General features: G+C 38.2%; 1 protein-coding gene across 1 annotated transcript in view; it reads left to right on the top strand.

Annotated features, from left to right (window-relative positions):
• Positions 1-15,114, top strand: part of Itga1 (integrin subunit alpha 1) — a 146,578-nt gene that overhangs the window by 119,926 nt on the left and 11,538 nt on the right. Inside the window, exons 18-23 of the mRNA XM_052743314.1 lie at positions 444-554; positions 2,614-2,823; positions 4,723-4,803; positions 8,103-8,179; positions 9,668-9,757; positions 11,077-11,179. Of these exons, the coding sequence (XP_052599274.1) occupies positions 444-554; positions 2,614-2,823; positions 4,723-4,803; positions 8,103-8,179; positions 9,668-9,757; positions 11,077-11,179 (672 nt within the window). The remainder of the gene's footprint in view (positions 1-443; positions 555-2,613; positions 2,824-4,722; positions 4,804-8,102; positions 8,180-9,667; positions 9,758-11,076; positions 11,180-15,114) is intronic.

Genomic DNA, 15,114 nt, shown 5'->3' with positions numbered 1-15,114 from the left:
CATTCACATCATTTCTGTATCAGTATGCAGCGCAAATTCCATAGGTTTAGATGTCTATGAGCGCACTACAGCTGCATTGAAAGAATCTGCCTTCCTAACATGAGGGAGACACTTTCCCAGAAGCTGCTACTGGCATGGATCTCAAGAAAAACAATGTTTTTACCGTGCAGCTCAGTATGGTATATCCAGGACTCTGGCAAGTCCCTCTGTGGAGCTCTGAGGGGTTTACCTGTCATTCTGGAGCTACCACTTTCCAGCCACAACCCTTGTCAAAACAGAAAAGCTACACTACTTCAGCGAAGCAAAGGCCTCCTGAGGTGTGATGTCAGAGTAGGTGAGCAGGAATGTTCCAGTAAACCGCAGGTCAGAAGGGATGCTGCAACAGAGTGCTAACATCCAACAAATATGGCACCGGTGACAAATACTTATGTTTCAACTTGTAGGACAAGCATGACTTCCAGGACTCCGTGAGAGTGACTTTGGATTTTAATCTTACGGATCCAGAAAATGGCCCTGTGCTTGATGACGCTCTGCCAAACTCAGTCCACGAACACGTAAGATTAACTTATGATGTCTGTTTGTGAATGTATTAGAAAAGCTAAAAACACATCAACACATAATTTAAATCAATTGTGTGAGGGAGGAGGAGAGAGACAGAGAGAGAATTGGGCAATTCTAGACTTCACCCATTCCCTAGAACTTCCTCTTGCTGGGGTTTAAGAGAACTGTAAATAAACAATTGAAAAAAGGCATTTGTCCTAATAAGCACTAAGTGATGAGACACAGTTTCGGGATAATGATACACTCAAACTGGACCTCATACTTGGACCACAGCTAACCATTAGTCAGCAGTGTGGATTCATCTCTGGCCTTCCTGGTGGAGGCCTGTGGTGTAAAAGCTTGTGTCTTAGTCACTGTTCTATTGCTATGAAGTGACGTCATGACCAAGAAACTCTTAGAAAACATTCAACTGGGGACTTGCTTACAGTGTTAGAGGGAGGGTTAATCTAAGATCATCATGTTGAGAAACAGACAGGCATGGCACTGGAGCATTTTCAATCCTGATCTGCAGGAAGCAGGCAGAGAGAGACAGAGACAGAGAGACAGACACAGACACAGAGACTGGGCTTGGCTTGGGCTTTTGAAACCTCAAAGCCCACTTCCAATGACAAACCTCTTCCACCAAGGCCACACCTACTCCAACAAGGCCACACCTCCTGATCTAGCTCAAACAGTTCCACCAACTGAGGAGCAAATATTCAACTATGGGAGCCCATGGAAGCCATTTTCACTCAAACCACCACAGCTGTGACATAGGAGCAGAGCAGCACATGGGCTTCCTGTGGGCACAACGCTGCCCCAAGAACAGAAGAGATGGGGAGAGACCAAGCTGTGCCACCTCCGTTCCATTCCCAAAGTTCACTGACACACATCCAAGAGTGGCTGAGGGGACAGAGAGGGAAAGAGTGTCACAGGAACGGCCACAAGGGAGAAAAGCTATAGAGACAGAAAATTCATTTTTTTCATTCATCCACCTCCCAATCTCCCCCTCCAACCTTCCAGATGTGTCTATCATCCTACATGCACCAAACGTGGAGCTCAGTCTCACCTAGGAATTGGGCTGTCAGCAGTAATTAAATGCTGTGCTGTGAAGAATTTCAGATTTTGCAACAATTCCTACCTACTCTGGGGAGTCAGAGAAAGCCCCCACATAGTTGTGGCTTTTAAGTCAAGCCCTGAAAGACTGGGTGATTTTCCACCCTGTTCGAAGTGTGGGTGGATAACAGTAGGTGTGAAGATGCTGAGCCATGGCAGGGGCTTAAAATACTCACTACTGTAGCCAAAACCAAAGCACACAGGTGAAGGTGATAACAGCATATGCCTTGATTCACAGGCCAGCGTGAGATCTTCTGGGGTTTGGTGTGACTACCCAGATTATAGACATTTTAAAGGACAGTGCAGTGCTGCTGACTGTTTTAATTTAGCACTGTGGGTGCCAGATGAGTGCTGTTTAAAACTACAACTGCCACAACATGTTAAGTGACTGAAGGGAAACAAATGGGTACTGAATGGCCGTGGACAGGCTGCTTTAACAGAAGAAGACGGAGAGGTGACAGGGGACTTGGAAGATATGGAGAGGAGGTTAGGAAGGACATGCATGAGGATAGACTGGATAAGAAGAACTTCATAAAGAAGAATCAAGTTTCCAGCTACATGGCTGGACCATTTTGCTGCCCCTTGACAGGGTTCCTCAGTATCTCATTCTTTTTGTAGGAAATTATATAAATGAAGTTGTGCAGATTTAGATCTTAGAGTTCTTGACTTGAGGTTTAGAAACTGTCCTTCATTGGGAAACAGATATTAGTAAAATACTTATGAAATCTACCTCCTTTAAAGGACTGGGAAATTAAGACTACAAGTTGACATTTATTCTTTCTCCCATAAAGTCAGCAGTAAATGTAAAATCTCTTAAGATCTCAGCAATGCAGTCAATTTCTTTGTTGAGCTCTCTCTTACTTGGGTCCCATGCCATTTCTGTTGCACAAACTAATAGGCGTTTTTCAGTGATGTTTAAACTACACCATGAAAACTATGTTCCTGTGGCCATTTCAGATTCCCTTTGCCAAAGACTGTGGAAACAAGGAAAAATGCATCTCCGACCTCACCCTGGACGTGTCCACCACAGAAAGGAGCCTGCTGATTGTCAGGTCCCAGAATGACAAGTTCAATCTCAGCCTCACAGTGAGAAACAAAAGAGACAGTGCCTACAATACCAGGACAATAGTGCAGTATTCCCCAAATCTGATTTTTTCAGGAATTGAGGTAAACTCACTGTTTTTCATTCATCCTCTTAATGATTATTTATTGAACCTATTTTTCATGCTACTGAGCTAATTAATTTCATAACATTGATTTGAGAAGAGTAGAAGGTATTTTTGTTAAGTATTAGAATACACTAATGGTCATAGATGCAAGCTTTTAAGGTATTTAAAACCTTTTGTTATTTTATTTTATATATATGGGTATTTTGCCTATACATATGTCTGCCTGGTGCCTGCTACCACAGAGGTCAAAAGAGGACATTGGATCCATGAACTCTAGTAACAGACCATTGTGAGCTGCCCTTGGGTGCTTGGAATCAAATTTGAGTCTTCTGGAAGAGCAACCTAGAGCAAGTAGTGCTCTTAACCACTGGGCCATCTCTCGTCTTTCACCCCCACCAAGCTTTTGTTTATTTATTTGGAGAGGCATATCTCTTCTTATTTTATATTTTAAGTATTTAAGAAAGACAGTTTCCAATTCAAAATTTCTATGTTTCATAGAGTCATCAACTGAAATTGAGGTTCAGCCGAGTAAAATGTATAATAATCAAAGATGCGGGGAGACGTTCAGGTGCTGAAAGAAGTTTCCATCGGGGAAAAAAAAAAATCAAGATACTGTTTCTTCCTGTGAAAAAATTTGAGCTAAAGATTTCTTACTTTAGCCAAAGATTTCTGTTCGATGACAAGTCTTACTCATTTATAATTTTATAATGAAAGGGTTCATCTTGGCAATAGCCTATCTGTGTATCAGACATTTTATTAACTTGACAATAACCCCCTGCATAGGATACTGGATCATTTGTCAGTATTTACAAATTTGAACTTAGCTTTTGATTTGGATTCCAAGTGTATCCCCCATGTTAAAAATCTGTATATATTTACATGAATAAATTTAAGGTATTTTGATTCACATTAAAATGAATAATGCTAATGTGAATATTTCATTTATATTAAAAACCAATACCTGTAGGTCTAGGGACGTAGTAAAATAATGGAGAACTTGTTTGGCATACATGAAACCCTGGGTTAAATCCCCAGCACTATGATATACACACATATTAATGTATAGCATTAAAAATTGTTGTCTAGTTCCCACAAATTTAAATTGCTACTGTCATTTCACTCTATTTGTTCTGATATCATATGGGGATATGGTAACTAAGATAGGCTCATATATGGGTCATTTGTTATTATAACATTTTGTTTTCAGAATTTTAATTACGAATATGAAATAATTGTAGAAATGCAGCACATAAATGTAACGTGGAGAAACATCTGTTGTCACTGGGCTGTGCCTGGAAAGGGAACTACGTTAAAAGACATTGCCTGTATCCACTCCAGCTAGCTTTCTGGCCACAGCAGACAGGCAGGAATACCCATAGTGCACAGCTCTGGACATGGCAGAGAGCAGAAAGAATACCCATAGTGCATGGCTGTTAATTTAAGGAGGTCCTTGACCTTGTAATACAGCCACTTTTTCTTTAGTTGTGTTATATGCTGGGTGGAGTAAGGAGCTGGGTCCTGGTAGTTGCAAGTTAGAGCCTTGTTCTTGCTCAGGACTCCAAACTCCTGCACCTGTGGGATGCTCTAATGGTGCAGATGTGTGACCTAGGCACCTGCCCCTGCAGTTTACTGTCCATTGGTGCTGTTGGTGCTCCATTACCCCTGACCACTCCTGCCAGAGAAAGGTGTGCTTTGTCCCTCAGAAGCCCTCAAGTGATGGTTTCAGATCTCCGTGAGCTATGGAACTGGCAGTCCTCTCATGCTGTGACTCCCCCAGCTAAACCAAGAGACAAATCTTTGCAGGTCAGCTGCGAATGCATAGCTGGGAAAATTCTCAAATGATTAATTAATACTTCACTTGTGTTTCTTCTCTAATTCCATTTATTTTCCACTTTAGGGGATCCAAAAAGATAGTTGTGAATCCAATCGAAATATCACATGTAGAGTTGGATATCCTTTCCTGAGGACAGGAGAAATGGTAAGGAGGCTGGGTAAAATATAAGTAGCCCTTGCCAGGGGGAAGTAATATGCTCAATGACAAATGTAAATCTTTCTAATGGGTAATTTGTGACAATATAGGCTAGGAGCACTGCGTGCAAAATGCTTGCAGCTTCATAGCTGCTAAGGTATGGTTTTCACGTCTCTGTAAAATTGGTACACTGCAATTTAATCCCCAATTTGACAGCATTAGGAGGTGGTGCCTTTGGGACTTGTGGCTTCACAAAAGAGGCTCAAGAGACTTGTTTGTCCCATCTACCACATGAGGCACAGTATCTCCACAACAGGCCACCATTGCACTCCAGTCTTGGTGCTTTCGTCCTGGAGTTCCCAGACTCTAGAGCTATGAGTAGGAAGCCTCCAGTGTTTATGAATTGCTTAAGTTTACAGTCCTAAATTATATCGCTATAGAAGCTCAAGAAGACGAAGACATCATCAAAAGTGTTTCACAAGTCACATTCAAACACAAAGGCCGAATCTATAGTAGATAAACAGATGTACCACTTTACATTCCTGCCAGCGGTGAATGAGAGCTCTAATTTCTCCACATTATATTATTATTATTATCATTATTATCATCGTCCTGGCGGATGTGAAGCAACGTTTTATTGTAACTTGGATTTGCATTTCCCTAGCAACAAATAGTGAAGTTTTTAGTAACTTTTCATTGCACACACACACACACACACACACACACACGCACGCACGCACGCACGCACACATGTACACATGCACACACCCACTGTCTTTGGAGAACTATCTGCTACAATACTTTTTTTATTGAAACAGGGTCTCACTTTGAAGCCCAGGCTAGCCCTAAACTTATGTTGTAGCCCAGGATGTCGTGAACTCTCAGCAATCCTCCTGCCTCTGCCTCCTAAGCCACCATGTCCCATTCTGTACCTGTTTTTAAATTAGACTGTCTTTTGTACAATTAAATTGTAAGAGTTCTTTAAATAGTCTGCATTCAAGCCTCCTACCAGATATGTGATTTGAAATTTTTAGGTTTTCTTTTTCCAAGAATTTTATGATTTTTTTGGCTTGCACTTAGGTCTGTGATCCATGTGAAAGAACTCCTAGGTTATGTGTATTGAAAGAGTCCAACTTACGCATTTTGCATGTGAATATCCAGTTACCCTGCACCATTTAAGGAAGGCATTGAACTCAAATATTTCTTTCTCTATCCAGCAGTCCCTTGTGCTTGTGCTAAAAGCTTATACCAAAATATCTCTTAGGTTATACAAAGGGTGATGGGAGGAATTTGCAAGCAATTCCAACTTGGATTTCACACTTAGAATACTCTTGGGCTCAAGATATAGACTTTCAGTTCAAGTATTTCAGGTTCATGTGAATATGCAGTAAACATCTTCCTCAGACCTGCTTCTCTGCCAGTACCTTCCTGTAGATAAAAAGGCCATGGAGAACACCAAGACTCAAGTGGCCAGACTAGTTGTGGAGGTTAAGGAGAGACAGGGAAGATCCATCCAATAAATGTCCCTTTACTAGAATGGAGATCAGTACTCCAACGCAAGAGAAAAACCATCTTTCTTAAAAGAACTTGTTTTCTTCTTTTTAAATGTAAATTAAGATTATATATGGGAGGGAAGAAAATTCTATACATACATTGATACAACCATGCTAATCTCATGGCCCCACTCTATCTGTGAATGGTGCCAATTGTTCACAAGCTATAAATGTCACAACTTTTCCATGTAATATTTATCATAAAGATATAATTATAAGTGGTTTCAATTAGTTAGGTATTTCTGGAATGTTTTTCTGGCCTGAATTTTAAATACTTCAATTAGCACCAAATGAGATTAGTTCTGAGATTGAGATATATAATTCATAAGAATTAGCCGGGCGGTGGTGGCGCATGCCTTTAATCCCAGCACTCGGGAGGCAGAGGCAGGTGGATCTCTGTGAGTTCGAGGCCAGCCTGGTCTACAAAGTGAGTTCTAGGAAAAGGCGCAAAACTACACAGAGAAACCCTGTCCCGAAAAATAAAAAATTAAAAAAAAAAAAAAAAAAGAATTATGATGAGATCATTGGGCACGAACATGCAGGTGATTTTTGTTTTAAATAACTTACATTTTCATGTGACTGTTGGTGTTCACATAAAGCCCTGTGTAGAGGCAGAGCTTCTCAAAAGAAGCTGTCTGGCCGGGCGGTGGTGGCGCACGCCTTTAATCCCAGCACTCGGGAGGCAGAGGCCGGCAGATCTCTGTGAGTTCGAGGCCAGCCTGGGCTACCAAGTGAGTTCCAGGAAAGGCACAAAACTACACAGAGAAACCCTGTCTCGAAAAACCAAAAAAAAAAAAAAAAAAAAAGAGCTGTCTATATATGATATTTGTACAGCAGAACACTTTCTATGTTTTCTTCAATAGTGTTTTAAGTATGCAAACTCTTACAAAACAATGTTTTTTCATAATACTTTATTCTAAGAGCTAAGCCATTTTGGATTATCTTCTTGAATTACTCAACAGTGGTAAAAAAAATTACACTATCAAATTAACAAATCAAGTATGTTTTCCCTGTTTTATAATGGTGGCTAGCATGTGTATTAAAGAGACTTTAATTATTAACATGCCACAAATATGTTCATTACTGTTATTTGGCAAATTATGGTAATAAAATAAGTAGAATGATTCTTCTTGATTTGTGGTTTGCATAAATGCTTTTTGTTACTATAACTTGAATATGGTATTAAATTCAGTGTTACCATGTGCATTCAGACTGCTATAAAAATTAGCAGGAATAGAGTAGCACATGAATGAGAAATCTATTTCTCATAAATATGGAAACTGAAAAGTCCAAGATCAAGACAATGTTAAGCCCATTGTCCAAAGAGGATATTTTGATTCAAAGATGTCTTCTCCCTGTGTCCTCAGGGAGTGAAAAGGAAAGTCATCTTCTGGTACCTCGATCGTAAGGGCATTAATCCCACTCATGCCGATGCTCGTGAACTGTTACCTGACAAAAGGACCCACCCCCTAGTATCATAACATTGATAACTAAGCTTGAACATATAAACTTTAAATGGAATAAAGTATTCAGACTATAACAATATACAAAGCATATTACATATTCACATTTAGAAGTGTATGTGTGTATTGTATCTTTTTGTATGTATTTATGATGGGGCTGTATTTTGTAAGACAATATTTCTTAAGTAATTTTATAATTTCTGTCTAGGTAATGAATCTATATAAACTAAATTTTTTTCAAAGTTGATGTTTTCCTCATCTGTTATTTAAGATGTCTATTTTAATTTTTTAGGTAACCTTCAAAATAATATTCCAGTTTAATACATCACATCTCACAGAAAATGCAATCATTCATTTAAGTGCAACAAGGTTGGTTTATGTATGTGTGGATACACATGTATGTGTGCATATCATTACTTTTGTGTAATTTGATTATTTTGCTTTGTAGAATCATTGGCAGCTTCTTGAAGCTTGTATAAGATCAGCAGAAGTAACAGTCCATGAACCACTTTGCCTCACAAAAAAATGCCTTGGGAGTAATTAGCAAGAGTAGAGGAATTCATATTCAAAGCAAAAAATTTAATCTATTGGATTAAATCATTGTTAATATTAACTGTAGTCTATCTTGTAATTACACATCACTTATATCTGCCAAATTGCATTTATGATCAACAGGATCTACTAATTTAAAAACGTTTACTATCTGTCTACCAAGGTCAATTGAGTCATCACATGGACTTAAAACTTGATGATACCCTTCCATACTTCCAAAACTTCTCAACATTATCATAAAACACATGCAAAAAAAAGCAGAGCTCTCTAAATCAACATGAGCAAAGTTCATATGATCTCACAGAGATTGAGGCAGCCTGCACAGGGGCCGCATTGGTCTGTACCATGCCCTCAGTGCACCAGTTTAGTGTTTTCATGGGGTTCCTGAGGGCGCAAATGAGTGGGTCTCTGATTCTTGTGCCTTCTCCTGGGCTTTTCCTTCTGTTTGTTTGTTTTGTCCAACTGTAATGTGCTAATTTTTATTTTATCTTTTATTTTATTATTATCCCTTAGAAAATTTTGTTTTATAATGAGAGACAGAAAGGGATCCAAACATGAAGGGAGATGAGGAAGAACTAGGAGTCAGGGAGAAGAAACCATAACCAGGATATATTATGTGAGAAAAAAAAAAATCTCTGGTATATTGTAATCCGGTATTACAATATAAAGGTACCAGTGTTAAAAAACAACCTCATTCCCTATATCTGGTCATAAAATTATATATCTCCTCCATGCTTTGTTCATGAGTGTGAGGTATATTTGTATATAATGTATATGTGTGTAAAAATATAATTAAATTTTCAAATATTATGAAAATTATACCCCAAATCAAGGAAATACATAAACATTTAAATAACATACATACTGAGTACTCTGTTTGGAAAGACTATGAAAGGCAAAATCAGATTTTAGATTCATAATTAGCTGTATGAGACTAGTTGAGTCTGTACATGGTCCTTGTATGTGATAAATATAAACGGAGGTGATTTGTATCCATATCTTTATGCACAGAAATCCAGCAATCTCAACATTTTAATGATTAAGCAAGCAGATTCTAATTATTTCACATGATTTGGATAAACAAGGACCTGTGGTTTTCAATTCTAACTCTACAGTGTAATCTATTTGGGAGCATGAATAATACCGATCTCTACACTTCCTTCTCCTCTCAATAAAGACAAACAGAGAATTCTATGATTTTTGTGTTTTATTAATTTTCCTATATAATCTTCTCTTTCAAATGGTTAGAGATGGTCTGTGGATAAGCAAATTTAATGCCTAGTGTGAATGTGCTGTGTTTTCCAGTGACAGTGAAGAACCACCCGAATCTCTTTATGATAATGAAGTAAATATTTCCATCCCAGTAAAATATGAAGTTGGACTACAGTTTCACAGGTAGGATGAAGCCACCTTTATTCATTGACAGCTTTCTGATCATCAAATGTTTTTCCTAGTGTGGCCTTTGGCTGAGAGAATCACCATTCAAGAACTTAAAGTAGTAGGTACTCCAGGGCCAAGCCAGACCTGGCATCCATATTAAATGTCTTCCATATAATCCACGTGCACCTGAAAATTTGAGAATCTGTGTGCACTAAATACCAACATAAAATGTGCTAATGACAGGTCTTTGCTCCTAAATGTAAGTCAAAGTCCTTGAGAAAATGCAATGTTTTCTGACAGGTCGGCGGGATATTCCTGGGTCACTGTTTTCATCCTGTGGGATGAGATCCACTGCCCATTCTGTCATGCATTTCTCATTGGTCAGCCATTTATTCCTTCCACTATTTGGAAACCGTTCTTTCTGTTCAGACCTGATTTTCTCTTCGTGTGCCAATCATGTTAGTAGACTTCCACTCTACAGAGTCCCTTGCTTATGAATTCCCTTACTGGAGCAGAATTCCAAGCTTTTTAGAATAAATATGCGCAGTACCTATAAAAATACGAGAGCCAGTTTCAAGGCCAGCTGAGTATAACACCCTTCTGTTTTGTTTGTGTCTTGTGGCACTTTCTCTTTGCTAAAGAGAGATCAGAAAGCAAGGGTTATAAGGTAGGCATAGACATGCTCATCTTCCTTAGCCTTTGAAGTCTGTTGTCTCTTGTCTGATTTGCTGTGTCCACTTCTTTCAGCACAAAGATTGCCCCAATAACTTTCTACTTAATTCAAATCGACTTTTGGCACACATTTATACATTCCTTGTGTTTGTCTTTTCTTGCCTGAAATGCTGCTTCAAGGGGAGATCTTATGTTCTACCAGGGTCATCCAAAGATCATGACCTTCGTAGGGAGATTGAGCTTTACCATCTAGCAGTAATGGGACTGTTAAATTGTATAAATGTAAATGTGAATGTTTTTTTAAAAAACTAGTTTTTTCACTTTCAGCATGACTAAATATATCAAATTTTAGTCTGGCTTTTCTTTAAGTGTAAATGCTAGCAGATTCATGGAAATTCTTCACCTGTTAACAGTGGAATTCTGTTTTGAATATTACATATAATTTAACTTATTGGAGTCAAGTAGCAACAGTGCCTACTGAGTAAAGTGATTCCTAGCATCTGCAAATATTTAATTGAGATTTGGAGGTAAAAGGATTTCTCTATTTTGAACTCTGCAAATATTTTCATGGAATCATGTGACATAGGGAAAGAAAAGAATAAAGTCTAATAAACTTAAACTTTATTGAATTTTATTTTCCTTTTCCAATTAATTCTTTTAAGTTCTGCAAGTGAACACCACATCTCAGTTGCAGCCAATGAGACTATCCCTGAACTTATTAATTCCACTGGTGACATTGGAAATGAAATTAATGTCTTCTACATGGTAAGAAACTATATCTAAATCAATATTCTAAATAAGTTATTTGTATTAAGAAAACAAGGAAGTGTTTCAACATTTAATCTCCACATCCTAGAATAGTTTTCTTTGTAATTCAACTGTGTCAGAATATATTGTCCAAATTGATAATTAAATCACTTCTTGGCCTTTTGGCTAAGATGAAGTGCAAACTGGTAATTATACCTTGAGTCAGTTTTAAAAGCCAAAGTCTCTAATTTTCTTGGAGTAAGACATAGTAACCTAGAATAACTTCCTAGAAGAAAAAATCACTCTGGTGTCAAATATCTACTACAAATGCAAGGTATATATACTTTACATTAGTTTTAGCATGGCTAAGAAAATCGTGTTTCACAGAATCATGACAATTTCAGAAATGAATTATTTCAAAATTCTTTGGGGAATATTTCCCTTTATTCAATGTGTCATGGTCACTGTTCTGTCTATTGCTTTCTTTCATATAAATTATACTGTAAATTACCAATGTTCACACTGCAATCATCTTAAATGATATGTTCTACTACATTAATTTTTTTATTTTAAATTCTTTGTTGCAAACTGTGCATGAGCTCTACAGAAGGCTGTCATGGAGCTTTAGCCTGGGTGACACTCACAGACTCAGTGTTACTCAAGGAGAAACGAGTATTCAATTCAAATGAATGATTTATGTACATATGCCATCAAGTGATACAATGCCATCATAAATGAAGCCAGTCTGAACCTTTTGGGGGAACTGTCAGCAATGAAGAATGAAGTTCTCTGACAAAAATGGGAATAATTTTCCCATATTCTCAAGAGGAATAAGTTCCTCTTGAGAGGAATTTGTTTTCTCTGCTAAAATTACAATGATAAACTGCATTTGGAAATTGGTATGAATGCAATCTCCCGCTCAGTTCTCAGATATGATTGTGTAATTCAGACTATTAGGCTTGTGCAGCGTAACAAACAAAAAGAAAGAAAAGGAAAAAAAAACTTGAATGTTGTAGATCTTCATGCATTGTAACTTATTAGACTCCAGGTTTGAGATAGGAGCTCCCTGTTAAGTAATGTTAACATAGATAATAACATTATATATCTCTGATTATTTTCCTGTTTTACATTCTAAAATTAAATTAATGGGATAAAAATAAAACAGCATATTTAGGTGACATCTAGTGACTTACTACTGGTAATTTTCCCTTAAAAAATTATTAATGATTAAAATTTTCAGCAGCACTCTTATGAAAGGCTTAAATGTTTAACTCTTAACACTGTGAGATTGCCTACATGAACTGTCATTCATTCGGTGAAGAGAATATATATGCTATATATTCTGTGGGAAGATACTACCTTATAATATTTTAGCTACAATTGCGACTTACCAGTTTTACATGCTTGTAACATTTTTTTCCATTGTTTTCACATTGCTGCTCATGGCTAACACAGAGATAAGGAGACCCAAGTCTAGAGTTAAGAGTTAAGGCAGCACTGTAAACCATACGATTAGCACAGTGAGTTTCACACAGGTAACAAGTGTTGTAGATAGCACAGTGTTTGCTGTTTAGCTATTAGAAGTCATATTCTCAAGTAACTATTATGTTTTTGGGAAACGTAGCATAATAAATTTAATAAACACGGTTTTGCTTTTTGTGTATGTGAGATATAAATTGTATGATATAATACATGCAAACAATAAAGACAAGTAATTTTATCCAGAAAAGTGTTACTAAGATGGTTGGATGGTAGGAGACCTTTTGTTTTATGTTTATTTCCAGTTTTTTTCCAGTGTTTTTAGAAAGAGTGCTTCATAGTAAGAAAAAACAATAATATCAGAATATGATTCCTCACTGAATGTCAGAAGCAGGTAACATTCAGCTGTAAAGGCTATGCCAGGCAAGCCCCAGGCATATTACCTGAAGATGGTTGCAGGCCACGTTCATGTATGAGGCCAGGCATGGCCTCAGAAATCTCCACCGTTCCAAGGTTGATGAATTACTTAACATCCAGCATCCATGGAGAATCACTGCAGATCTGAAAAGCTCTCCATATAGGCTGCTTTACTAGCTAGGCAGTCCTGGCATCTGTTGGTGCAAATTAAAGAGTTCCTATACACAGAGAAGCCCTTAAGAATGTGTGAGACCTGGAAATTATACCTATATGGTAGCCAGGGGCCGTATTGCACCTGGTGGTCCCAATTCAGGGACATTAAATGGGGACTCTGAGTTACTGGATCAAAACACATAGAAACTACGATGGAAGTCAGCCTGCTTGTCAGACTGGATTATCGATAATCAGTGAGATAGTATCCCTAGCTTGCTATACAGTTCTGGGAGGAAGCCAGTGGATATCTGGCTTTACCTGAACAGTGATGGTAGGTACCATCTAGCTGAGGTTAGAAATGACTTGTGTCTTTGGGGCATTGCAATTAACTAGGTTAAAGCAATCAAAAAACATGCTAAGTTTTTCTTGTCTAGATCAAGGAAATGATCTCCACCTCCAAAAACCTTGGATGGAGGCTTAGGAGATTCCGCCGTGGGTATGAACACTTGCTCTGCAAGCATGAGAGCCTGGTTTCAGATTCCAGCACTTAAGTAAAAAAAAAAAAAAAACCCTAGACATGGCTGTGTGTACCTGTTACCCTAGCATCAGGAGCAGAGACATATGGATACTGAGAGCTTGCTGGCTAGTCAGCCTAGTCAAAATGGTGAACTTCCGGATCACTGAGAGATCATGTTTCAAAGAAATAAGGCAAAGAGTGATATAGGACTACACCTGACCTCCCCTAACCTGCACATGCATGCACATGGTAAAGGAGATCTAGACATTTATGTGTATGCAACACACACACACACACACACACACACACACACACACACACACACACACACAGGAAAGGTTAGTGGACCCGGCCACAGAACAATAATAAAGATAATTTTCAATCCTCTTTTCCCACTAATACTTTCACTGGACAGCTCAGCCTGATTTCATAATATACTTTGAAGTCACCTAACACTTAAGACTGCTATCCTACTGTGTACTCAGCCTGTTTGTTTAACCTGCCTGTAGGAGAACAATGTAATAACCAACCTTACATGCCTTGGATTTCCCATGTGAACAACAACTAATGTATTACAATGTTATGTTATGTTCTTTCCTGCTCCCAACTCAGCATAATGTATGCTTGCATATGTGTTATGATAGTCATTGGCTGGAAACTGTAAATAGGCTGAAAGTGGCTTATAACATGAATATCCACCATGAATTCTGAAAGCAACACGCAGATATTGCATGGTAGTGTTTGTCGTTTGTTTGTTAATGAGGTCTCAGTTGGAGACAGTGGCTTGTAAAACTCTGTTGAAGATGTCAGTGAAGTGTCCGTCATTTCTTCCCCGTGGGATGCTTTCTACGATGATGTTCAATAAAAGAGAGAGCAAAGCCCTTCTTAAGGACCGATATACAGGGACACAGACATGAAGCAGGCAGGACAACATTCCAACAGCGTAGATCCAGACTTACCCAGCAGGCACATGGGCATGATGGAAGACAGGGGAGAGCAAAGTAGAGATTTCAAATCTGTCTCATCTTGGTTGAACGATGCACAGGGAGGTGCCTTGATTTCTTCTCTTAGCTCAACACCAAAACATTGTTGGTGACTGGGTTTATTATTGATGTGTCCAAACTGATGGCAACTAAGTATTATCTATATGCCTAATATTATTAATCCTATTATTATCCTGGAGTAAAGGATGAATAAACAATATAATAAAAGCAACTACATATGACCATTGATGGGCCTTCATATTTTCTTGCGAGATTTATTAAGCCAATTCCCACATAACATCACGAACTACCTTTATGTGGATGACTCAAAATTTTATATAACTTAGCATCAATTAAGAGCCAAAGTCACTGGGTAGTGGTGACACATGCCTTTAATCCCAGAA

The sequence above is a fragment of the Peromyscus californicus genome, unplaced genomic scaffold (assembly GCF_007827085.1).
Source record: "Peromyscus californicus insignis strain IS unplaced genomic scaffold, ASM782708v3 Scaffold_18__1_contigs__length_77618521, whole genome shotgun sequence".
NCBI classification, from domain to species: Eukaryota; Metazoa; Chordata; class Mammalia; order Rodentia; family Cricetidae; genus Peromyscus; species Peromyscus californicus.
Note: the sequence above shows the minus strand (reverse complement) of the source record. Positions and strands in the feature narration are given on the sequence as shown.